This window comes from Dermacentor variabilis, chromosome 9, assembly GCF_050947875.1.
Source record: "Dermacentor variabilis isolate Ectoservices chromosome 9, ASM5094787v1, whole genome shotgun sequence".
Classification (NCBI taxonomy): Eukaryota; Metazoa; Arthropoda; class Arachnida; order Ixodida; family Ixodidae; genus Dermacentor; species Dermacentor variabilis.
Genome location: NC_134576.1, coordinates 133290201 through 133318064, shown reverse-complemented (window position 1 = coordinate 133318064; position 27864 = coordinate 133290201). Strand labels below are relative to the sequence as shown.

Sequence of the window (27864 nt, the reverse complement as noted above, 5' to 3'; positions counted from 1 at the left end):
ATTTGCTAGCATGCGTTAGTAAGAATGGTAGAACACTCCAGAGTTCCATGAGGAAAAACTTTTATTTCTAGAAACAAGATCCAGTTTAATATGCGCTTTAAAAAATTATGTTCGAACATCTTAACACCACACCAAAAGAATTAACATGACTGACAGATGACAAGTAGTCATCCAGATTAAGTATTTTAGTATGTGGAGTCAGTTGGCCCACATTTGTTTGCACAGTGCATTTAATGTACTCGGAGAAAAGGTGACTTCTACAAATAGCTTGGGAACCATACTGCTTCTCCCACTGTAAAGAAAAACCTTGCAAAGCACCGGGGTCAGCTACATTACAGTTGGAGAAAAAGTTCTCCCTTTGGCCTAATAATGATGTGCTGGTGTATGGTATATAGCATGCACATTTTCTTGTCCTTTAGAGCTTATTGTACACCTATTAGGGTGTAATTTTGTCACAACAGAGTTTTAGCTTGTATAAACTGTGCCATTGATGTAATGCCGGAGACGTAAACATGAGCAGTCGGGTTTGGGGTATGGAGTTAACCAGAGCCGACACAGAGGTGTTGCTGCAATAACCAACCGTAGTCTACTTCACTGCTGATGTAAAGCAGTGATGTAATCTTCATGCAGTTTGGTTGTTGTGCTTCCAACGGGAGCATCTGCGATACACAAATGCTTGTAATATGTTGTTGCACAAGTCGCAAGGCTTGGCCACCAGCTTTGTTACTGCCCTTCAGTTTCTGATAACCCAGTGTTCTGTGAAGTGCCGTATGTGTACGGACAAGCTAGACAGCTCTAAGAATTGTCAGTTTTATGTGGAATCTCGTGGAATACCTGACAGTAAAGTAGCTGGTGCACAGTTTTGATTATTTTAAACAGCAAAATTGTACCCCAAGAAGTGTACATTCCCTTTTTTTTTTTTGCAATGAGCAATGATGATCACAAAACTTGCATCTTGCACAAACGTGCCCTTCTGTGTCCTCACTCTGTGCCCCTCAACTATCCTCTCAGGAATGCTATGGGACACTCAGACAGGCATGCTGTTCCTGATAAGAATGTTCAGTGTCCGAGGTGCCGACGAAATGAGACAAAACTGCACCCTAAAGGCTGTACAATCTTTCACGTACTAAACCTTCTCCTATGCTATTATCTGTAGACTGCACATTAGTATACCACACACCCCTTTGGCCTAATGGTTGCAAGTGCAGAGGTTCCTCGGCTTTTGAAATAAGCACATGACTAGATAAGGACTCAAAAGAATATTGGCTTTTGAGCAAGTTAATAACATAGTCAACCAGCATAGGCCAGACAAGGACAGCAAGGTAGACGAATAAGGCAACATTGCACTCTTGAGGACAGAGACACGTGTAGGCAGAGCATCGCAAGGATATACATAGAGGTAGACCATCAGAAATACTGAGAAGACCGCGCTTACATTTCATTTTTTTTTTCTCCAGTTGAGTCTTTGTGCTGTTCCAGCAAAATAGCATCCCCTGTCTGTCTTGCTGTCTTTGTCTACATGCCTGTGCTGGCTAGCTGGCATAAAGTCTGGCGAAGAAACACGCCCAGAAAAATGTAGAGAGAGCATGAGGTAAAATGTCTTTCAAGCTCACGCCTGTGCTGCTCATTCAGCTGCCAACAATTTCACAAGGCAGAACTATCAAAACACACATTAACAAACAGTAGGGGTTCCAAGTTGTGCCCTGGCCATGTTTTGTAGCTTGAATTTTGATCTGATATGGCAATTAGCACAACATAATACACGTGTTTATATGCCAACAGGGGTTCCGACACAGCGGTCATAAAGACAATCAATCCTCCGAAATATATATATGTATAACATTTGGTATAGCAAGAAAAGGCTTTGGTAAACGTTTGCCATTACAACCATCAACATATTCACTGCACAATAGTGCTGCTTGTTACAAAAATAATCACTCAGTTCCAAGTTCAACACTGGAATAGAAGGAAAAGCTCCAACATATATCACACTATTCAGAAGGCTTATGAATGGCGAATGTTGGCAAGCAACCACAACCACTTTCAGAGGCCAGTGTTCTCGGCCCATGGCCTGGTACCACAACCGTAAAGGCAGCTAAAAAAAAAAAGTGTTGGATTTCCTACGTGGCATGGGGCTAGGAGCAGCTCTAGTAGAGCCACTGTGTAATGTTCGTATGCATTCATCGCTATTCTCATCTTCATTCTTCACTTACTCTTCCCTATATATTTCCCCAGTAAAGCCACAGGCTACAGTGCACAAACTTGGGCTAGTCTTTCTGCCTTTCCTGTAAATAAATCCTCTAAATCTAATCATCAGCAAGGGGAAGAATGGCAGTTGTAAGTCGTCACAGCCTGAAACAGTTTTCACAGCAATAATGAAACCTTTGAGATCCCAAGCGTAGCTATTGCTGGTAAAATGTGCAGAATTCCCAGTTTTGCTTAACCAAATTCCACATATTAGTGTCATTGGAAAAGTGGACTGCACAAGCGACTTTCAAAACATCATGCAAAAAAAAAAAAGTGAATCAAAAGGGCTACTTGGAAGATGCCCTATTGAACCTCCTCAATACATATGGCAGGTTTCATGTGAGAACCACCTGAATACATAAGATTTACATGAACCGAAATCGCAGACTAATATTGCACAAGTACCTAGGTGGCTTTTCCTTTACAGCACCGTCTGCTATGGGCTCTTTACAGTGCTTGTAAATCTTGATGTTGGCATTGTTTGTCCATAGCCAAACCCACTAGTGGTGGACTTTGGTGGGTCTCACAACCAAACAAAATGTGTCATGATATTTTCTAGGCAACGAAACGCATTACACAACATGTTACAATGGAAGAAAAGTTAACATCTCCAAGCGGTGCTGCAGTCGCGGCAACAAGTGGAACACCCGTGGCCAGCAGTGTTCTTCATAGCATGGTGGTGCTTATAAGGTGCTTTTATATGTGTGCAAGTTTGCAAGGCCCCCAGTGCTCTCTAAGGTAGTCTCTACTCTCTCCGCAAGACACAACATTCCTTCAACTCGCGCTGCAAAGGCTCTATGCAGTGGTTTCTGCGCTGCCAGGCGAGCAATAATAGCAGACCTTGGCGTGTCTTGGTGACTCGGAACAAGAAAAGTTTGAAAGGGAATCGGATAAGGCTGTTATTGCAGAAATAATTCTGACAGCATGAGCCACAAGACAATAGTTTTGCGAGATTAATATGAGATCAATTTCTTACACTTGCAGTCACACTTGTTTTCATGTTCTCTCGCATGCCAGTGTACAATCGCTACACTGCTCACTTATTACTGTTTCTAGCGAAGGGCTACACAAACACGACGGTGTTTGCAGACTGAAAAATTCTTATAAAATACATTCCACAGCATTCTCTGGGTCACCGCTTGCAAGACTGCACACACTGGACAACAACACTGCCTGGCTTCAGTGCTTTGCCAATGCACTGATAAAAGCAATTACCTTAAACATTGGTTGTCAGTTCCATTAAAAGATAACCAGTTTCCCATAAAATTCAAACCTGTGTCCATTGCAGGAGAGCAGAGAGTGTTACATTAGAGCCACAGGTAAACCAAAGTAACAGATGTTTTACACCATACTCTATTCAATGTGCTGGCCTTTCACACTGTGCTTCCCTAAACAGAACAATGTCCTCATGCTTATCTTCTTTCGCTATAGATGGTTGCAGGGAGTAAGTACTGCAGTAAATTCATGCTGGACATGAGCAATGTACATAACCATGGTTTTCAAGCCACCATCACCACACTAACAAGAAAAAAATGTGTTGCCAATAGACAAGGGAACATACTTGGACCAAATAACCAGAAGTAGACAACGCTCATATCGCTGGACAACACTGTGTGAAAGAAATTGGAACATAGCAAAAGCTGTGCAGAATACGAGTTGAGGGGGGATGCCGTGACTTGAGAGGAGGGTGATCTTATGCTATTTTAACATAGCACAATGTAATAAACACTTTGTGAAAAAGCGTTCCATAAGAGATACTCGCTGTATCTGAAAGACTTCCTTAAATAAGGCTAAATTTGTTTCAGGGAGTCTCTACAGGAAGAGCCAACTATACATCATAGGGCAATCATTTCATTGGAACAGTGTCTTATTGTTCTTCGATCAATCTATACAACTTGACATGTAAATCAACAAATTACTTATCCAGCTATTAAGTACATTTTCCCTTGAACATTTCAATGCTAGTTTACACCTAATTCAGTGAACCTCAAGAGTATATATACATTGTGGTGCTTCTGAAAAATATTTGGGCATGTAAAGTAATAATTAATGAACCACTTGTCAATGACCACGCAAAGGTGCTACAATGCTTGGGTAGCATAATCAATGCTAGTTCATAGGTCATTTTATAACATTCCTCTTGGGTCTTGAAAAACTTTGGGCATATGAAGTCGTTAATGCATTTGTCAATAACCATGGGACATATTCTGCGATAATCACTTTGGCGGTACTGTCTATTGCCTTCAGCTCATCCAATTTTGCTCAACCAGCCAATCAGCGCATGCCTGACGGTGATAATATCACCAAAAGTGATTGTCGCAGAATACGTCCCCATGCGAAGGTACTGTGGTGCTTGGGTGGCATAAGTCATTGTTAAATTATTTATCTAGGGTTCTCACATAAACAAAATGTAACATCCAAACAGACAGCATGGTTTCTTCATAACTCCTCAAAAACTTGCCTCATGACAACAGCATCTTCATTATGTTAGTATTTTTCAACAAGGTATAAACACAATCGGCAAGAAGCACCAGCAACAGGAAACACTGGAGTAAGCAGGCCATCAAGAAGTGTTTGCAGACTACACTTGACAACATCTCAAAATGTAACTATATTCAACAACTATTTAAATCCCTACTACAAGAGAAAACACATTTTAATAGCAAACAACAACAATGAGACACCACATAATGTGTAGCCAGCCACATACAAAGGCTAACACAAGCTGACCACCCTTATTAGTGCCACAAGATATAAGTGTAGGCTATGCAAGCACCTCATCAAGTGATAAATGGCTCAGCACATTATATGACGAACACAAAGTTGTTTCTTACATATTAAATACAGCTAGCAGCTAACAACTCCAGAGTACAATGAATGCAGAGGAGTTTATTTTTCCTGTTTTCTTGCGCCCCAGTAATCATAATGTTCTGCTCAACCACCCTGTTGACTGTCCAAATCACACAAGGCTATTTTTAAGCACATTTTAGTACCCCTTTAAACACTAAGAACCCATTAAACATACCAGAACACAGTGAACCTAAATCTATTCCATTTTCTTTAAATGCAGCGGCTATGGTGTTCTCCCACTCAGCATAAGGTTGCTAGTTCGATTACCAGCTACAGCAGCCACATTCCAATTGGTGCAGAGGCAAAAACATTTGTGTACCATGCTGTGATGCAGGTTAAAAAACACCGGTTGGTCAAAATTAATCCGGATCCCTCCACTGTGGCATGTCTCATATCAGCTGAGTTACTTTGGCAAGTAAACCAAATGAACTAGTCAGGCAAAGGTGTTTTTTCTAACTGCCGGGGTTTTAAAATTAGGAGAATAGTTAATTGGGGAAGTCTGTAATGGCTCAAGTTTTAAAAAATTACAGCAGAGCTCCTCTCACGATGACTGTCAACGGTAATGCGAATAGCAATCAAGGAATGCGGTGACAGCCCATATTCCTGAAGTCACGTTCGTTTAACGTGTAATGGTAATTCTAAGACATTCATTGCTTCGGCTATATGACACAAACTAGGATATCGCTGCACTTTGCTATGGCACTCCTTGCAAGGTCACCCATGACGATGCAGTCATGACGCTGATGCAGTGACTATAGAATGACAAAGAGAGAATGATATTGCTACACGCGTGTGGTAGTCGACGAGCACATGACCGAGGTTGACAAGGTGGGCCATATCCTAAAAGGCATTGCGGATGACGCCTTCACTTTACTCGCCTATAACGACATTTCTACCGTCAATGCTATCGTTAAAGAAAGCCGCCGCGTCGCCCCACAGTTTTCCCGGCTCCCAAACACCCCTGCCATGTCATCTTGCTCCACTATTACTGCCGCACGACCATTTCAAGCAAACGTCACACGTATCGTTCGCCGTGAGATTGAAGTGGCGAGTCCAGCCCCCCTTCATCCACGACCCCCTGACGGTACCTTTGACCAAGCGGCCCCCACTATTTCCGTTATTCAAGCAGTTGTACGGCAAGAAATTGCAAACTTTGGCATCCCTACTGCCTGCTCTGTCTCCCTCCCTGATTCGGCACCCATTCCCATGTCCACAACCTGTAATGATCAGTATTTCGCTCCCAGACCACACAATCCTGCTGAATGGCGAACCCCAGACGACAAACCGATCTGCTTCCGCTGCCACCGCAATGGTCACGTGTCCAGCCACTAGCGCACCACCTGGATGCCGTCGTACTGGAGCTCATTCCCTGCTCCTCGCCCATACGCTGATGCATTGCCCTTATTCACCTCACTGTCTGTACCCTACTTCTGATGCCCCTTACAGCTGCTCCTCCGTGCGATCGCCGTCGCTCCCCCGTCACCCCAACCTCGCCGCTTTTCCTCGCCAAACCGATGGACGGTAAACTAGGCCATGCAGCTCTTGGAGGTAGCGCTGCATCACGTTCGTCCTGTCCAAATCCTCCATTGCCGCTCCTCACCAACACGAACATAATTGAAGTAGACGTAGATGGTGTTCCGTTGACGGCATTAGTTGCTCCTGGAGCCCAAGTGTCCATAATGAGCGCTAACCTATGTAGTCGCCTCAAAAAAGTTCTTACGCCTGCCATCACTGGAGCCGTATGCGTCGCCAATGGTGCCACTGTTGCCGTCAGGGGTATGTGCGCTGCTTGCTTAGGAATTGCTGGCCGCTAAGTTCCAGTCCTATTCACCGCCGTGCTGACCAGTTGCCCTGATGACCTACTCTTCGGGCTCGACTTTCTGACAACGCATTCTGCCCTCATCGACTGTTCCCCCGGTATGCTGTGCCTCGAGCGTCCTCTTCTTTCAGCCGTTCGCCCCGAACAACCAAACACCCTATGCACTACAGCGTTTGTTCGCTTACCTCCAAAAGCCCTAACCTTCGTCGAATTGGCCTCAACAGTAACCGTGCCTGATGGCGACTCTGTCGTCGCACCTATTCGTGATGTCCTCCTGGCGCGCGACATCTCTGTGCCACACTCCGCCGTAACCCTTGCCGCTAATTGGATGTGTCTCCCCATTATCAATTTTGGCTTGATGAAGCAAGTGTTACCTGAAGGCATAGCAGTGGCCATGCTCCGGTCAGTGACAGACGGACACGTCACTGCGTTTGCAGCAGACACGTCTCCAGATCCTCCTGATTACCCGCCGGATGCCTTGAACCTAGACAGCCCATTAAGTGCCATGGTCGCTCCGGACCTTGCACCTGACCAAGCAGCCGCCCTGTATCGCCTTTTGCTTTCCTACCGCGACATATTTGACACTGACAATCGACCACTTGGTCAGACATCCCTTGTTACGTCAGTTGCCGACAGTTCCCTTCGCTTATTCACACTTCAAGATGGCATACTCTACCACCACAACCATCACCCCAACGGCCCTGCATTACTCCTTGTGATCCCTAAACACCTTCGCTCGGCTGTTCTCCATTCACTTCACGACCTCCCCACTGCTGGTCACCTGGGCGGTGGACCTAGCGTCGGCAGACCTACAACCAGATCCGCCGACGCTTCTTTTGGCCAGGGCTTGCTCGCTCCATTCGAAGATAAGTAGCTGCATGTGACAAATGCCAGCGACGCAAGACATTGTCGACGCTGCCTGCTGGGTACCTTCAACCACTCGACATTTCCGTGTAACCATTCTTTCGGGTTGGTTTGGACTTACTTGGCCCTTTAACTCTTTCTACCTCTGGGAACAGGTGGATCGCTGTGGCCTTGGATTACGCCACATGCTACGCCATCACCCAAGTGCTTCCTACAAGCTGCGCCACAGATGTCACCTATTTTCTTCTACGAGACGCGATTTTATTACATGGAGCTTCGCAACAACTTCTCACAGACCGTGGCCGGACATTCCTATGAAAATTTATTGTGGACACCCTGCAGTCCTGTGCCACGAGGCACAAGCTATCCACGTCATACCATCCGCAAACAAATGGCCTCATGGAGCATCTCAATCGCACTCTCACAGACATGCTCGCAAAATATGCCTCTTCAGACCACACTGACTGGGACCTTGCTCTACCGTTTGTCACATTTGCTTATAATTCCTCGCACCACGACACAGCCGGTTATTCCCCATTTTTCCTTCTGTCCAGCCAAGAACCAGCACTGCCTTTCGACACAACCCCCCCAGTTCGTGCGGCACTGACCAGTGAATATGCACTTGATGCCATCGCCCGTTATGCCGATGCAAGGGAAATTGCCCGTGACCGCCTTCTGAAATCTCAAGAGAGTCAAAGGCACTTGTACAATCGGCGACACCGCGACACGCACTTCCCGCCTGGTTCTTTGATGCTTCTATGGTCTCCTTGACGTCAAGCCGGCCTGTCAGAAAAACTGTTGCTCATTACACAGGCCCATAGCGAGTGCTTCGTGCCGTGACTTCCGTCACCTATGAGATCACCCCTGATGCACCATCTGCTTCCCACTCCAGTGATATCGTGCACGTTACACGACTGAAGCAGTATCACCCTCCCAGTGATGACATTTAGACGCTCCGGGACGTCGCTTCTGCTGCTGGGGTAATATGCTACACACGTGTGCTATTTGATTGTTTGAACAAGGCACGTGGACGCCATCGCTCGAGAAAAGAGGAGGGCTCGCTCTGTGAATTTAACCAGTCAGCGCTGCAACCGCTGTTGTAAATATAACCTGTAAATAGTTGCTCATCTTACTGACTCGTCCTTCGTGTAACAATATCAATGGAATGACAAAATCGCATAACGATTGACAGCATAAGGACAATAAGGTGCCGATAAATTATGATGATGGTATAGCGGCGACATGAGGACAATGAGATGACGACGATGGGACGACCAAGACGGCATGACGCCGCCGGCACGACAACTGATGCATGATAGCGTTTGCATGACCACGACAGAATGACGACGACAGCAAAAAGGCGGAGGCATAATCATGACTGACTGGTGACAGCATGATTACAATATGATGATGAGCAAAGAATGATGTCGATCAATTGACAAAGGTGGCATGATGACAATGAAATGACAACAGTGAAGTGATAACGATGGTGAAACAACAGCAGGACAAGGATCAGATGCTGAAGTTACAATGATGACAATGAACGACCGCAACGGCATCCCAACATTATGACGATGCAGTGATGACGATGGCATGACGACGAGTGTATGTTGATAACGGTGCGACAATGAATGTATCACGAAAGCTGCAAGACGACGATAGCTTGGTGGCACCGACATGGTGAGAATTGGACAACAAAGCTGGAGTTATGATGGTGGCACTACCATGAAGGTATTACAATGACAGTCTGGCAATGGTAGTGACTGTCTGACGATGACAGCAAGACCAAGGCGACATAACACAATTGAATGACATCAGTATGTTAAAATAAAATGTTGAGGAAAGATTGACATCATTGGAACAATGAATGCGGTATGACAACAATGGGGTGATATTACTTAAGCGATGACAGTGATAAAACAACTGAGTGACTACAACTGTGTGACGATGATGGCATGATGACAACGACATGAGAGTCAGATGAGAAAGCTGGAATGATGACAGCGCAACAACCACAATGGCATCAGACTCCGAATACATATTTAGTGGCCCAAGCTATTAGATAATTTGAACCATTAGTTTGATGTAGAAGGCATGACGAGCGTCAGATCCCAAAGTTGTAATGATGATGTCTGAACAATCACAGCGGCAGCACTGTGGCGATGTGGGCACGAGTGTCATGACAAAGCTGGAATGACAACAATGCAACGACCACAATGGCATCACAACCACGAGCCCATACCTAGTGGCCCAAGCTATCAGGGAACTTTGGCCAGTGGGTCGAGGTAGATGGCATGACGACGATTGTGTGACGTGAATAAGATCATGACGAGAGTAAGGTGGAATGACGTCAACGAAACGACCACAACAGCATCATGATTAGGAGCATACACCTTATGACTCAAGCAGGTAGACAACCTGGGGCACTGGGTCGGCATAAGGGGCTAGATATATAGATAGGCTCAAAACAGCTGAAGTAGGCAAAGAATGCAATTCGCATTTATAAACGTTTTGTTTCTGTGTTCTTCTTGCCTTTGTCTTCTTTTCAAAAATTATCGATTTCGGTGCTTTTGTTTAAGCATGCCATTTTACATCTCAAGACCATACCTGGGCTGCGAAGAACAATGTAGTGGGACAGCCAGGTTTATTTCTATAAGAATGTACTTGTATCTCACTAAACATAATTTTTCTTTTTATCATGGTGGCCAATTGATATATGGCTGCCACAACTGGGAATCAAACCTGCAGCCACAAACTTATCAGTTGGCAAAGGTAGGGTTACAACCACAACCAGAAATAAAAGGTTTGCTTTGTCTACTTGTACCAAGCAACTATCTGAGTCTGTTTTCGCAATCTGGAGTAAAAACAGCGCAAGACGATATAAGGACAAGTGAGCAGTTCACAGGAATGCTCATGTCATCAACTCGCCCATCCTCGTGTCTTATGCAGCTCACATTACACAGCGCAACCAACAGGCCCAAGGCAGCACATTACTTAAAGATACTGGCAACTGGCCAGAAGGTGTTGCAAGACACTGGTGGAAATGAAATAACTATAATTTATGGTGGTAGAATCCAGCAAATTGTTCACGATTTAAGTAGAAATTATAAATTTAAATTGGCAAGAAAAGTCTCAAAAATCAGAAAGTGCCGCGACACGGTGGCGAAATCTTCGTACTCCGGATGTAGTTTATGAGATTACTGAGCGTAAGTCAGCTTTTATTAAGTACAGCATATTTATTGCTTAAAATTGCAGTTTGTATATTATTAGACGCTTGTGCTTTACTCTATGCACATTATGAAGTAAAGAAAGTCCACGCTAACGATCGGCACACGCATCCCACAATGCATGGCAGCGTGCACATGCTGTCGTACGCATGCAAGTTTGCAAGTACCCAGAGTTGTGCGGTCTCCCTGTGAGATACAAAATGCCATTGACTAATTGTGTTGTAAATGAGTGCCAGCAATACAATGTTAGCACATGTCAGGCTACGGCAAGACGCTGAACTGCGTATCAAAGCATTGTTTTGGCATTTGCAAACTTGGCTTGGCTAAAAAATGTTCTTGACTGGTCAATATCTAAAGCAGTTGGACAGGAAACCACGAAAACACGTTGCTATTATTGTAGAAATAATTTAACATTTCGGAAAAGATGAACTGCAGGAACATCGACTTGATAAACAAAATAATACTTTCTCACAGCTACGGTCGCACTTGTAGTCTGCCTCCCACCTTTGCCAGCATATAATCACTATCATGCTCACATGTCACTGTTTTCAGCATGCTTCTAGCGAAAGACTACATCCTCAATGCAGTTCAAAAAATTCTGCTAAAATATATTTCAGGGTGTTGTCTGGGTTACCACTTCATGATGAGACACTAACAGAAAAGCTTTCCACTGCACTAAAAGAAATAGGCACCATGAAAACTAGTAGTCAGTCCCTTTAAGTATAAGAAATTGAATGAACAGAATAAGTGAGAAGTAACAAAAAAAAAGCAAGAGTTATACAATCGAGAAGTATATACCGTAGCAAGGTGCAGTTTCCACAAAAAACTAAATTTTTAATGAGAAAAAATCTCATAGCTTAGTTACATTTGTCATCGACAGGTGGCACTTCAGCTGTGCTGCAACAGTGCCGCCTTTCAGTGACAGATATTACTACTTTGGCTACAAAACATTGTCATTAAAAAGTGCTATTCCATTTGTTCATGTTCATTTCTGCAAAAGCCACAGTTTGCTAGTATTCTTATTAGATTTTCATAAAATCAGAATTGGGCCTTGTTCGTTGAACATTCTGAATTCAGAACAGTGCACCAATGGACAGGATAGTGCTGTTTATGTCCTCTTTTGTCCCTGTTTCTTGCTGCACTGTTCTAAATTCAAGATGATTGTTACGTTTGCATCACCCTGTATGCTGCAACTACTGCATGCAACAAGTCCAATCTGATATAGTGCACACGGGCCCCTCACTTTCAGTGGCTGCAACAATCGCCCAGCTCTTTCTACGAGCACGTATCACTTGAGAAGCCTGATGGTAGCAATACTGGCTATAATAAGTGCCGTCATGACAAAGTATGTGGGTGTCTTGCCCACCAAGTCGATACATGGGCCAACCAGAACGGAAGCGGCCAGTTTGCCAACTACTTCGACGGTGCACAGGAAAGAGAAGTGTGTGGAGCGGAGGCCCCTCTGCAGGGTCTGTGACATGCTCATCATCATGGTGAAGGCCACGGTGGTTATCATACCACTGATCAGGTTAAGCCCCAGCATGGCTGTGACTCCGAAATCTGCAAGACGCATAATATTTATTATTTGCAATAGCAAGTTAAAGTCTGCACTGGTTTACAAAGCGTTTTATCTGAGGCCTCTCATATGTCATATGTCTAAATTATGTTAAGAAAAGAAATGTGTTCAAAGACGCAAAGTGTGCATCAAAATCTCAGATGCGACATGCATCATTTGCTGAGTGCATGCTAGGAGGTGCCACAATACTACTGCACTGCCGCAAATGCAGAGGCATCACCAAATACACAGGGCTTGGCTTTTGGTGCTGGTGCCCTTAGAGACAACATCTGCGTTCTTGTGACATATTTATATGTGTACAGTGATTTTTTTTTTGCTCTTCCTTTTCCTATTCTTCTTTTGAGCAACAAATACTATAGAATATTGAGATAGCCGGCTCTAACGAAGCCTGCTTTCCGCTCTTTCTACATCTTAAATAGAATCTGCACCTTGGATTATCTAAAGCAGCGATAGATGAGCAAAAGCACATACGTTAGCGGCACTGCATGCAAGACAGACAACTTGCTATCCCAAGTCCTTCCAGCCACAGTTTTATATAAGAAACCTCTAGCTTTTTTCTTTTTTTTTTTAACATAAGTTATACATGGCAAGTAACAAGCATTCACTTACACATTGAAAGAAATCAGAGAAAAATATTTTTCTCAAAACGAATTTCAGATACAGCTTTGGTAAAGTATGTCTGTGTACACTGTACCTACAATAAAGAATACAATAGGTCGAAGGTCTGACTCAATGACAAGGAACGGCGTGTCAGACAATGAAAGTTTGGCAGAACTAGAATGCTGCACTAGCCGCATCATTGTTACTGTAAAGTGCTGCCAAGTTGAACATGGCCCGAGATTGGGTGGCTAATGTGCCCAAAGAAATTAAGACAGCATGACTGGGAAACGGCTTAACAGTCTACTTTCACATTTTTGACTACCTCCCTTCCTGTGGCACAGTTTGCTCTCCTGTCGTGTCATGCTATGGGATATGTAACGCCACTCATCCTCCCTGCGCTCTCACCTATGGTCACACCTGTTGACCACTAGAGCAGCAACGGCAGAGTAGAAACTGTACAATAAGGAAGGCTAAGAGAGCAGCATCAGTAGTATTATTCAGAACCTGTATTCCTCAATCTAGAAGTACGCATTGCATTAAATTGAAGTGAAATTAACTTTTAGTGTTTATTACCGCCTGAAAGTGCTTCCTTCTGTAAACAAGTACAAAGGGGGGGGGGGGGCATGTAATGTGCAAGCAGATGCATGCACATATGTACAGATTTTAATTTAAGCAACCACTGTTTGTTAGTAACTGGAACATTCATTTGTCCATCAACAACTTTTCAGTGTTGCTTTTTCTTTGCATTTCTATTCATTACAATTCAACTGCTTGCACATTTGCCCATTTGTTACCTATATTTTGCCATTTATTTTTATTCAATTATAATACTCACCTGTATCGCTGTCAATTAAAAGCAGCAGTATTGAAAATAACGTCAATTTACATATCACAACTATTATCATTCGTTGTTCTTTTGGGTGGTAAGAAGCAGACAAAAAGAGTCAAAGAAGCAGACTGGCAGCTGTCACTGGTTGGGACACAATGGCCACATGCTTCATAGGAGAGGTGACAGTAAGGTTACAGGAAGGTTGGACAGAAAAATCACAAAGAACTGGAAGAGAAGAGAGCACGACCTGTTGTGAAGTCACTAAGCTAGACACACAGCACAAGATAAGTGGGCCGAATGAGGTTGATGGGACAGCATGCACATATGTAGGGCAGAAACAGCTGTGCTTTGTCCTGTCTAACTTGTTTTGCTTGTTTTAAGTACTTAGCGTGTACCTAGCTCACAGTTCACAACGTGGCATGTGGCATTTGAAAAAGATGACCTGGCAAACAGAGTGAAGCATCAATGAGATTTGGTTACTTTCACTAAAGAGATAAAATGCCAGCAGTGTGACAAAGTGTTCTACCTGCTGCTTCAAATAGACACTGAAGAGAAACACCAAACCAGTTTGGAGCGATAAAGTATTGTTTCAAAACTCTATCGTTGTTATTTTCAAAGTGGTAATATATTGATTATTAGAGGAGAAAATGAAGGCTGGTGTTCGAATTTTGTTTAATTTCACACCAGGACCCTATTCTGGATACACCAGCCTGATGCCACAGATTTCAAATTATTTTTACCTATATGAGCCGTTCTGGCTCAGTAACTTTTTGAAACTTGCTAAGTTGTGTCTTTGGATCTTTTAGAATACAATGTAGTCCATTTTTACCAATAAATAATAACTAGCGAGCTGCTGCAGGAACTTCAAAACAGTGTCACCACCTGTTGCTCATTCTTACATCATTTGCGCCTTACCAAGCCTCTTCTTGGGGCAAGAATGGCCTGTTTTGGTATTGTATGAAGTAATCTACTAACAGAGATCAAACCATTCTTTTGTTTAGTGTCCCTTTAGGATGCAGCAAGTGTCACCCAAGACCAACTGTAGCAATTAAAAGAACTGAAGGAATCTTTCACCTACAGAGGTTTTCAGAAGTTCAGGTTTCACTAAGAGAAATGTGAAACATGGTGCTGAGCCTTCTATCATAGGTAATACCTTGAACAAGGGAAAGCTGCAACTTATGACTGTAACATGACCCTACAAAGTCATTTCCTTCCATGGATACAGAAAAACCTTGAGAATTAATGTATTTGGATATTCATTTTGCACTAGCCTAGCCATGACCTGGTCAATTCTGAACAGAATATCTTTTTACTAAAATTCAATGATTTACTTCTTTTAGCTATCACTGTACCCTGACATGACTTCTCCACAAAAAGAAAAAAGTGATCTTATCCAGGTTCATCACTGTAGCAATTATATATGAATGGTCTTGAAACTAGGATGGAATTTGCACAAAGTGCATTTTTTTTAAAAACATTCATTTTTACACTTTTGCCGTGGCATAAACACAAGCTGTGCCAATTCCAAACAAGCATAAATGTGATATAGCTTGTAGGGATACTCTACATGTATTCTTCAACTTATTCAAACTGTAGAAGCCACAGTGCCATTGGAGAAGAATGTGTTTTCGAAACATCTTATTAATATACAGCTCAAGTACATATTGCTACAACTTTGAAATGCAGAGTGCAGACTGTGCTCGTATGACCGAATAGTGACAGTTGGTCACAGTCACTGACTGCTCATTGGCAATTGCTACAGCTGATCACTCTAGGCCTGAAGTGTGTAGTGAAAATAAGACTAGCACTTCGTACTCCTTAGGCGAGTGCTCGCTTAATTTTAATTAATTATGTACTACCCTCATTTGACGAGCTTTTGTCGACTGTTAGGCCTACATGCCTTAGTGAAATTTAGCCTTTTCATGGCTCATTGACTGTTGTAATCAACGAATGGCAGTGTGGAGGCAGAAATTACTCCTCACATTAAATATTGTGGCCATAAGAAAATTTATAACCTGACGATTCCATATGTTACTAAATATCTAGTCCCTTGGTATGCCCCACTGCCCCCTCCCCCCAAATCCTCTCACTGAGAACAGAGACAGAATGAGCTTAAAACAGTTCATAGGTGCTACCACCATAAATTAGGGCAACCTCGGTGCTCATCAAGCAAACTTTGTCAAGAGTGCTCCGCAGTTTAAAGAAAGTGACGTTTTGACATAGCAACATCGCATGTGTTGTTCCAAACAAAACATCTGCAGCAACTATAACGAGACATAGTAATGAGGTGGTGACCCAGATGAATTTAGATCACAGCTTTGCCCCTCACACACTCGTGCATGAGATGTAAGTTTGCTTCCGAGCTACAGTTTGTGACATTTACGAGAAATATAAATTGCGGTATTAGGGCTAGTGGTTCAAGCCCCCTTCCATTTATTTAAATTTGTAAGAAAAAATACTATTTTTGCCACTTACATTTCAACTACAATGTAACAAATTATCGGATATAATGAACCAAATCTAAAACCCAAATTTCTTTTGTCTATGCCAAAATGTATGCTTATAATAAACGTTTCGGATATAATGAAGGTATTTTCATGTGGGATGCAGCCGTGTTACAACAAGCTTCGACAATTTTGTGCTTTCTCTTTTAGAGGTCACTAAACAGGTTTGGAGATCACAAGATAATGAAGCAAAGTGTGTAGACCTGCCATGAAGCATGAAGTGATTACACATCCCCAAGACATTGTCCGCACATCTGTTCTTGAAGCATAGCTATCTCACAAAATGTTAGGAAAGTACCGACCACTCCAACAACCCACAGATCTATCCATCTCCTGACACAACACAGCAGCTTGCCGATCACACTACAGCTGCCTAATAGCTGACATGCATAGGTTTGTCTGTCCAAGTACTGTCAAGAGCATGTATGGCAAAGCAAAGCCAGGAAGTCTACAAGTCATGTAGCCATGGTTATTGTGGCAGAAATAATTATTAAATCGCACAAAATAATTAAAAGCAATTGTAAAAGGCACTGCAGGTGGCATTATCGTCTCGTTGCAATACTACTGCTTACCACATGGCAGGAAACAAGAAGGATTGAGAAAAAGCTGATCGCAGCAGCGCATAAAAGCTGAAGCTCTTTGGCAGCAGCACGTACTACAATTGCCACAGCTGCTGATGTCATTGTCATTGCTACAGCAAACGGCCAGTAGCAATGCACCATCAATCCCATAAATGCTGGCAGGTGCTGGTAGTCTTGGCAAAGACTGAACGCATGGAATCGCTTACCAGTAAGCAAAGAAGGGAAGTCTCAGTGCAGAAGTAATGTTACATCAGGATCTGCCTTTGTCAGTGGAACAGCCGTACCCTAGCATGACTTATAGTGCCCCATCTCTTGCACAGAACTGGCAAAGCTGGGTGTGCTGGCTCACCAGGCAGCAAACATTAAAAATTTTGTGGTTTCAGCCATAATACTGCAAAGCAGCAGCAGTAATATTTTGTGTACTCTTGTACACAATGAGAATCGCACTGTTCCGACATTACCAGTTGCAGAAACCAGCCTATTCGCAGCAGCAGGCAGGCTGACAGTCTGCTTTAGAAAATTGTTGCTTTCGACTCCTCCTCTTTCGTATCTCGTCTTTCACTTTTTGCTGCTGGCATCACATAATTTATTTAATTTCAATGCTTTCTTAAAATATGTGCACAGCTCAAGTGAGCTTATGCTTATTACTGTTCCATGTACAGCAGCGTATGGTTCAACCATTACTTTGCAAAGCAAATGCTGCTGCTAGCACTGAAATCTTGCAGGTGTTCCACTGCAGCCACCTCCTGAGTAGCTGTATCCTTTAGACTGGAATTTCTGCCAGAGATATTGCTAGTTCATTATTTGTTTATTCATTTGTTTGCTTTCTCTGCTTACAGACATCCTTAGTTGTGTGATTGCCTCTAAACGGCTTTGCTGTAGTGTAATTTTTCGCAGCATTTACCAGTGAAAAAAACTAAGGAAAGAAAAAGATGTTCAGCTGTCACAAGTCACTGCAGCATCAATTCTTCAGAAGCAAAAGTCCCGAGTTCGGCACTGGCAGAGGTGCCACTTCTCTGCATCTGATCTCTGATAATATATATACATCTTCTCGTTTCTATGATGATATCGTGGTGATCAATGTAGGGGCAATGTACTACAACAGCCTATAGCAACACTAAAAACGCAGCTATATGTTTCCTAAACTACGATCATTGTAAGAACAGTACTTCTATGATGCACTATTACGTTGTGCAATACAAGATGAAATAAGGAAAACAAACACAAACACTACATAAAAATAAACCTGAAATAAGGTAAAGAACAAGCAGGCTTACAATGAGGATAGTTCATAATAAGCACAAGAATGTTACAGGCGGTAGTACAACAGAGAGGAGTAAAAACTGAATAAAACGGAATAAAAAACACTTACAAACATTCTTTGGACGACCAAAAAGCCGTGTGTTAGTGACGCATATGAGGGCTGCAGGCAAAATGCGAGCAATGCAGAGCTTCAGAAGAAAGCTTTTGTGGCTCCTGGAAGAAAAAAAAAAAGGAGAAGATTCAAAATCTCGTTATAACGTATCAACGTAGAATGTTTTCTACTTCAAGGGCCAAAATCTCAACAGAAGTGTGTGCGTGACCATACTTTAAGATGGGGTTATTTTCTTGGCATAGTTTCTGTGCATTTTAACATGCTGAACAAGCACTAGAAACAGGAAGTTTTGCCAAGGACTAATTATGGTTGAACACTGATATAATAAACAAAGATATAACAAATTAGCAGATACAGTGGAGCACATAGATCTAAAATTTTCTTTGACAATATTAGCAAACAAATATATGCTTATAAGAATATTGGATATATCTGACAATAATTGATGGTGCTTTACATACTGAAGCTGTGCAGTGGGGCAGCGGAAAGGTAAAACAATGGCGTGAAAAAGAAAATAGAGGAGGTGGAAAACGTCTATGAGAACTATAGCCTCCCTAATAGGCCACTTGAACCTAAGAACTTCCTCATTCTTTTCCCTTTCCTGCTCCCCCTGTGCAGGTTAGCAAATCAGAAGCATTTCTGGTTAACCTTCCGGCCTTTTCCCACCCCATTTCTCTCTCTCTTTCTGCAGTGGGACATGAGAGATGCTGCAGTGGAGAGCTCCAGTTTAATGCTGAACATGTGGAGCTCTTTAATTCACACCCATATCAAAGTACACAACCATCTGTTCTTACATTACACCACCATAAAAATGTGACTGCACCCACAACATTTCATTCAGCAGCAATAGGCATATTGCCGAGTCATACTGCATAGCTGCTGAGTCATCATGGTGAGTTTAGTTCATATCTATTCATTTATTAGTACCCTCAAGGCCCGAAGGCATTGCAGAGGGGAGTGGTAGATTCGTAAGCAAAGTAATGAGAGAAAATTTCTGGTGACACAAGAACTCCCAAGAACGAACAATGTTTCGCACGGAAATCGTTGGTCTAGGATGGTGATTACAGCCCTCCGGAGTCTGTGGGATAAATAAGTACAGGCAAGCCTTTCTGTGACATATGTTAATGCCAACCTTATTTCTATGATTGATTTGTCAAGAAAACTAATATGAGAGCGTGGGGAAACCAGTTCGAAGTGGACCTATGCAATATGAAGACAGGTCTTTAAGAAATAAAGAAAAGCTGCAATGCTTACGCCGTGACCCAAGAAAAAGGGGAGTTCAAGAATGCTCTTTGTGGATATGACACTAGCTGCGCTGTTACAGTAGTTAGTAATAAATTTCGTGACGTCATTCTGAAAAGCTTAAATTATAGTAATGAGTCTAATAGAAAACGGATCCAATATAGAAGCTGTACCTTCAAGTTTAGTTTACCGTAGAATATTATACATTCTAGTTTCCCATAAACAAGAATAAAGGAGCTTAATAAGGGCAACACTGGAACAGTGTCACATGTGTAGCCAAGTTCAATATGGCTCACGAAAGCTTCCTGCCCCTTCTGTTCTCATGACGCCCGCTGGAGAGCATGCCCTTTTGCATCAATGTTAGAGGTAGGGCGACAGTAAACTTTGTGCACTATTACTCACCCTGCAGGCCATCTGATTGGTTAATGGAATGTCCAGCAGACCATAAAGACGGCTCACCACATCTGCCACCACTAATTTCTAACCAATTAGAGCAAGTTTTTCTTCCTCCTCCTCCTCCAGCAGGTAGCTGTTACTTCATTACTTCCTTTTTTTTAAATACTATTCAAGCACTCCCAATAACCCTACCCATTTGAGTTCACAAGCTTTACAGGTGAAGATGCCAATGGGCGATGCTGCTGCAAGGTTTGTTTGCCACCCTTAAGTGTGTTTGCAGTTGTAGAATAACATGGAATGAGAACTTTAAGCAAGTGTTTCATATAACAAAACCTTAATAAATACAGCACTTGAGTAGTACTAAGCACACATCTCTTTACTGGCATTTGAAGCTCTTTAAGCTAGACTGCTGGCCAAGCACTGCTTTCATAAAATGTTCATAATGTCTCTGTTTCTGTGTTCCATGAATACGTAATTTAACCCCTTCTGTGCCTTGGGCAAGCTGGGTTTGTCAACCAATTTCTGGTAAAAACGGCCAAGGATGAGCCCAGCTCAACAACGGTACTTTACATTTGCTGGCAAGGACATGGACAAGCATAGTTTCGTCTAACTGCTTAGCCGTGCTTTTTGTAGATAACAGTACGCAAGTGAGGGGAAAACTCGGGTCACTAAACATAATCTGGCCATTGTTAGCCAGAATTGGGTATAAGAGCCTGGCGCGGAAGGGGTTAAAGCTGTAAATGCAGGAAACATTCCTCCCAACATTTCAGCGGGGATAAAAGAACATGGGCACTTCACCTGCTTGATCGTGCCATGTATCCACCAATGATGGTTCCCAGGATGGATATAACTTGTCCCAGCCCACCATTAAGGAAGCCAACCACAAAGTAGGAATAACCACGATCCAGCAGGAATGAAGGGTATGTTGTCAGAATGCCATATTCACCTGAAAATTAAAACAATGAGTTAAGCGTGAATCACTATTAATGTAGTACTTCAATTCTATGAGGAGTGATGTCGACTCCATACTGCTGCAGCACATGGCATAATGGAACTGCCTGTCCCAGCACAATTTCATTACAAGGAGCTCCAAGACAACTTACGACCTGTCTCATTAACATGTCCATCTTGTAATACGAGGGTTACTGCACTACAAACACACGAACAACAGAAGTAGAAGTGGACAGGACCTGCAACTTCTACCAACTAGCCCAAATTGCCGCTCTGCTCATTAACATATCGTTTGCAGACCCATCAAAACATAGCTATGCATACCCCTTTACTTCCAGTTTTCCTCGATAGCTATGCATACCCCTTTACTTCCAGTTTTCCTCGATTCATCACGTTCATGTGAAGTAGATGATGTTGTTTGCACACTCTCTAGGTTACACAAGTTTTCTGAGACGAAATCATGCTGGTGTTCTGCTAAATGCCTCAACCGTTTTCAAGACTTGGAAGCAGCATGGTGACTTCAGTGTTCTGCAACATGCTCTGTCAAGTCTGAATGTAAAGTTTAACGAGGTTGGTTAGTTAATTCGGGTTTACTGACGCAAATGAGTTTGACGACGGGAAGCATCAACGTACAAAGCACTCACCAGCCTTGTAGAAAATTAAGAACACAGCAAGGCCCAGAGTGCCTTCAACCGAAATTGCGTATTTCAATCTCTCCAGCAGGGAGCCAGGTATCGTCTCATCAGTGGAGGCGTCACGTGACGTCGATTCGCTTCCACTGAGCATTTTTTCTGAATCTCCCTTTCGGCGGCGCAAACCTTCAGGCGACTTGGCATCGGCATCACCTGGCTTGAACTTCTCGTCTCCCACACTTTCCTCCATAGGTTCTTCCTCGGATCTCAAGCCGGCCTTTTCGGAGTCATTTCGCAGAGTAACGAGGCAAAGTGCGAGAGCGTACGCAACCGACATGCCCCGTAGAATGCCTTTCACTCCGGCGAGAAGCTGCAGCAAGAAGAGTACGCCGCCGCCGAATATGGCACCTACTTTGTAGGACCCAACCTGAACGGCACTTCCGACGGACAGCTGGGATGCTTGAAGCACGTCCATCGCGACAATGTCGACGGAAATGTCGAACGACGCCGAGACCACGTTCAGGAAGAATAGAGTCGAGACGAACGACCAAACGTTGTCGCCGAAGTAGGACGACAGCCACGTAATGGCTGCCATGGTGGCGAGAAAGACCTGGAGCCAGCGCTTCTGGGTCCATCGTTTCTCGATGTACGACGCGAACAGAGGCTTACAGAGCCACGGGACAAGCAAGACTCGGGCGAGTGTCACCTTGCTGTAAGAAAACCTCTTCGACCTGAGGTATTGGGGTAGTAGCTTGTCCTGGACGCCGTATGGGATGCCCTGCACGAAGTACAGGACTGTGAGGTAAGCGTACGTGAGGACGGACTCCAGCATGGTGCCCATGTTTTCTTTCCACGCCGCTGGTTTGCGATGATGTGTCGCTTGCACACAGCACTCAGGTACTGCGGCGTTCCAGCTCCTGTACGCGATTTAAAAAGCAGCTGTTTGAAACTTGTAACGCGGCACGAGGCACGGATGACATAAACATAGCGCGCGAACACCTGCGATCCCCGTTTAGAGCAGGTCGCGCGATGTCTGGCAGCACACGGGCTCGTGCGTCGAGGAAGCTGTCGTGGCTTTGACGCGCATAGCTGTAGCCTAGTTTGTAGGACTGAAAAGTACACGTCAGGGCTGTTTTAAAACAATACGGATCTTCCTCTTAGCAACGTGTACGTGCTTGCATCCGCGCGGCACGCCTCCTTTTGAAACGAAAACAGAGAAACGTGGGAACCGAGGCGACGCCTCTTGGCAACCAAGCGAAGCAACAGAAAAGCGTAATTTAGTTGTTCTTTTCTTCTCCTTCTTTTTTTTTTTTTAATCTCGTCGAGTTTTCATGTTCTTCATTTGTATGAATCATTGCCTTTTCATGCAGAACATCCCAGAATATAACGCGACATGAACTCATATTGCTTAGCATTTTACAGCAAAATTGCAACGACGTTTCCAACGTTTCTCGCACCTCTAGTTGGGATTTTCTCTTTTTTTTCAGCTTGCTCTTTTTCTTTTAGCCTGCAGTGGGCCATAACTCGTGTTTCTCAATCGAAAACCTAAAGAAGAAACATTTAAGCGTGCTGCTATATAGACGTTTGAACTAGTTTCGCTATCAGCCGGCAACTAGATTGCACAACAAATTGCGGCCGCATTGTCTGCTTTCATTCTACTATGTTATTGTACGATCCATTTGGAGAACAAATCTTTCTCTTGATTTTCAAGCAGCATGTATCTTCCGTGCGCATTTTTGCGCATATAGTTTTCCATCAATATGTCTTGCGAAACGCAGATGGAAAAGTATATGTAAGGTTCTGTACTACATTCCATTCATGTTTCCGTCTTCCTCGCGTAACAGAATGCGGAGTAATAGGCACGGGTTCTTTGATTGCGGTTGGACTTCGGGCGCCGAGAACAGTTTTAGGCACAGCTTTATTATATATGCTAATCTTTGGCCCGTAAGCTGTGTCATTAAAAAAAAATAGCGGCGTGGTAACTCAATTAGTGGCTACATAGTGGATATGTCGTTGCGCTGCTAATCTCGAGCTCACGTACAGGGGCACGAGCCCCTGCACTTCTGTTTAGGTGCACGTTAAAGAACCCCAGGTGATGAGAACTGAACAGGGTGCTTCATAATCATATCGCCAGATGTAAAACGCCAGAATTTTTTTAATTAAGAAAATACACAAAAAAGGAAGTAGCTGCGTCCTTCGGCTTTTTTCAGGGGTGTAAATGAAAGAAAGGCCTCGCGAGACGGTCTCGCAGAAGCATGGATCGGCGCACGCGCAGAACGTCCGCGCCGCTTGCCGATCCCCAGCCAAAGAGGAAGAGCGTTCTTTTTTGCGCCCAAGTAACCCCGCCGTTAGGTGGCGCTAGCAGAGCAACACCTGCGCCATCTCTCGCATTACCCTGCAAGCATATCGACCGCCGCCGTAAAGCCACGCGGCAAAGCCGGACAACAGGAGACGGAAGCTATGCGGGGAAAACAGGGGACGCGTGAGAGTCGCGCCTCCTCACGATATACCTTTGATATATATCTCTATGCACTTTTATATTTACCTAGAAGTACATTGGTCATCCGCACTTCTTTACGCCACGCAGTCAATAAACCTGGTTTATTACACTATAATATTGTTTTCTTTTATCATTGTCACTGGTGGATGTTTCACCAACAAGAAGAGCGCGTAAAATGGCACGATATCAATAAAATTTCCTCTCGTACTTTCATGTTGCAAATAGGCGGCTTCTTTGGCAAAAATTACCTGTTACATATAGAAAACAGTATTAAAAATAGCAGTTCACCTGGCTAAAGCTACAATTAGTACCGGCCGACAAGAGTCGTGGGCGCACCAAAGCAAGTAAAAACATAAAAAATTTCACTGCACAGACTATCTGCGAGAAAAACTGGGCGTACGCAAAGCGTCCGAGGCAACGAACGCGCCGCGCTCGCTAGCAGACGACGCACTTGACAATGACAGCAAATTTGAAGAAGTCACGTTGTATAACTCATGCCTCAAATATGTATACGTAGCAAAAAGGTGTCGATATAAATTTGCCGTTGAAATAAAGCAACATTATACGAGCGTAAGCGTGCAACTGGTCTCAGCGCCCGCAGCGAAATTACGCTGAATATGCCGCGAAGCGTCTCTCCACCCCAATCCTGTTCGTTCGCCCTTGCAAAATATTTCCCTACGCGGCGCCTCAGCGGGAGAGCGCCGCTTTTCCCACTCGACAATTGTCTAGCACACTCTGCCGGCAACTAAGGGAAACAGCGTCAATAGCGTGGATTATGGACAATTAATCAGCATCATCAGCCTATTTTATGTCCACTGCCGGACGAGGGTCTCTCCCTGCGATCTCCAGTTACCCCTGTCCTGCGCCAACCGATTCCAGCTAGCGTCTGCCAATTTCTTAATTTCATCACCCTACCTAGTCTTCTGGCGTCCTCGACTGCGCTTCCCCTGGCAGCCATTCTGTAACCCTAATGGTCCACCGGATTTCTAACCTACACATACATGACCTGCCCAGTACCATTTCTTTCTCTTAATTTCAATTAGAATATCGGCTATCCCTGTTCGCTCTCTGATCCACATCGCTCTCTTACTGCCTCTTAACGTTACGCCGACCATTCTTTGTTCCATCGCTCTTTGTGCGGTCCTTATCTTGGTTCCGAGCTTCTTTGTCAGTCTCCAAGTTTCTGTCGCGTATGTTAGCACTGGTAGAATGCATTGGTTGTACACCTTTCTTTTCAATGATAATGTAAAGCATCCAGTTGGGATCTGACAATGTCTGCCGAATGCGCTCCAACCCATTTTTATTCATCTGTAAATTTCCTTCTCATAATCAAGGTTCCCTGTGAGTAATTGACATAGGTAAACGATCTTTCACAGACTCTAGAGGCTAACTGGCGATCCTGAACTCTTGTTCTCTTGCCCGGCTATTGATGGCTATCTTTGTATTCTGCATATTAATCCTAAACCCCACTCTTACACTCTGTTAAGAGGAAGCTTAAGCTCGGGTGCTCCTATGTAAATACATGTAAAAGGAGCATTCGTTTTTCCCGGCAACCACTGCACCAAATTTGACGAGGTTTGTTGCATTTAAATTAAGAAACTCTAGTTACTTCTTGTTCTGAATTTTTTATTTAGATCCTCAATCTTTATTAAAAATTGGCAAAATTGGAAACTTTCAGAAAACGAAACTATCAAGTTTACAACTCTGTAACTCAGCAATGAAAAGTGATATCACAATTCTGTGAATCGCATCTGATAGTACATTTAAAGCGGACAAAAGTGACCAGTTACACATGAATCTAAAAATTCCGTAATATGGAAATACAACTTTTGCAGAACCCTTGTAGATAACGTAACAAATTCACATAAGATATAACTTGACATATCGAATATGTCTGCTTTGAATGATCTAATGAATAGCGTTTACATAGCCGCGATATCTGTTCTAGATGCAGAGCTATTAATTTATAAACTTCGTGCGTCAATCCTTTTTTTTTTTCGAACTTGCGAATTGTCTAAAATTTTAAAACGAAATTCCGGCCATAAATTGCGATTCCGCTTCCAACAGTCACTAGAATGTAACTGTTTTTCTCAAATGCAACAAATTTCACTAAAATCAGTCCAGGGCGTTTCTGCGTTTTACATGTATTTCAATAGGCCGCATCGGAGTTCATCGGCGCTCAGACTACTGACCTCCACTAAAATGTGTCCCAGACACGCAACTGCAAAATTCACAAACTAGAAATTGCCACGTTTGTGTGTACAAATTACTACAGTGGAAATAACCTAAAACAATTGCATTCATAGGGCACGTTTGTCATGGATATTGAACAAATATAAAAACTGGCTCACATTATTAGCAGTCTTCACTGCACCACAAAGACAATTGCGGTGAAGCCGATTAGCCTCGCCGTGGTAGAAACAAGTACCACGCCCATTTCCTCACACCACTTATTTCATATTTTGTTTCATAAGTAGCCAGTGACCGCCGTAGGCCTACAGCATGCGTAATATTTTGAATCGATAAGCTGGCGCAATGCTTCCATTGTGATACCATGACTGCAAGGTGCGCTTCGCTGCGTATCACAGTGCATTGAGGTAAAGCCCACCTATGGATATCCGTGTAGTGCACGAGTCAAGTGAGCTGACACTTATTTTCGAGATCTGGCTCTAAATTATGGAGTGTATGGCCGCAAGTCAAGAAATTCGTTGCTGTAGCATCTGAAAGGTGTTGCTACAAAACCAACGTGTTATGGAATGGCAAGTGGATGGTGCTGAGGCAGGTGACGGTTTGCTGCCAGGTCGGTGGAAAGTCGATCTCAGCTTGTTATCAACAATCGGCGATATATAGGCAGCTTGACTCATATTGAATTCGCTGCATGTGAAATAAATTTGCCTAAAGACCATCAATAGAAGTTTGCGCTAAAAAAACGGCTGTGGCGCGTGGATAGAGGGGTTTTAAGCTTACCTTACTGCATTGGGCCTCCAATATGGTGAACCAAATAATGCCACAACGATATAAATATGCGACCTTAAGAGGCATCAGAAGGAGTTTAAGAAATATGTTGCTGTCACACATCGCAGGTACGTCATGGGGGAGGCGGCGCTTTAATTACCCCTCTCATAATCTTCCTTTTATTCCGTGATATCCTCCCTAAAGTCGGCTGTACATCGTCGTCCTGTTGCTCCAAGGTCGCTCAATGCATCAACATTATCATCATCATCATCATTATTTTATATTATTATTATTATTATTATTATTATTATTATTATTATTATTATTATTATTATTATTATTATTATTATTATTATTCCTCACATCTCAGAACACTTGTACAACGTAACGTCCGGTTTGCAACTCCGCTACATATTCTAACTAATACTGTTGTTGACTAATGAAAGAATGAATTACCTTACGTATATGTAAGGTTCAGCGTTCTCGGTTTTTATATTCCCGCACTTCGGCGCATTTCTTTTCGAGTTTTATTGCGACAGCAATTATACGGACACTCCAGGCGCACTTATGCCGTCGGCGCCACCGCTTCGTTCCGTATAACGTCAACGACGATAACATCGTCGCCGCGCGCATCATGCTGTATGTGCGGGAGAAAGCGTGCGAGGGTGAGCCAACGATGGTGGCTCAATCGCGTGCGCGCGCAAGTGAGGGAAGCG

At 43.4% G+C, this 27864-nt stretch overlaps 1 protein-coding gene across 1 annotated transcript; it reads right to left on the bottom strand.

Annotated features, from left to right (window-relative positions):
* Window positions 1–43: 43 nt before the first annotated feature.
* LOC142557567 (major facilitator superfamily domain-containing protein 3-like) lies at window positions 44–22989 on the bottom strand. The gene is made up of 4 exons (XM_075669511.1): window positions 21706–22989; window positions 20909–21056; window positions 18470–18573; window positions 44–12567 (listed from the first exon to the last, which is right to left on the bottom strand). Exons 1-4 carry the CDS (start codon window positions 22532–22534, stop codon window positions 12296–12298), a joined length of 1353 nt encoding a protein of 450 aa, XP_075525626.1. The 5' UTR covers window positions 22535–22989; the 3' UTR covers window positions 44–12295.
* Between the last annotated feature and the right edge of the window lie 4875 nt (window positions 22990–27864).

Coding starts and splice junctions, on each gene's coding strand:
- LOC142557567 (XM_075669511.1), bottom strand. CDS start 22,534: ATGGGCACCATGCTGGAGTCCGTCCTCACGTACGCTTACCTCACAGTC. Junction 21,057..21,705: donor CTTAATTTTCTACAAGGCTG/GTGAGTGCTTTG, acceptor TTTAATTTTCAG/GTGAATATGGCATTCTGACA. Junction 18,574..20,908: donor TACATGGCACGATCAAGCAG/GTGAAGTGCCCA, acceptor TTTTTCTTCCAG/GAGCCACAAAAGCTTTCTTC.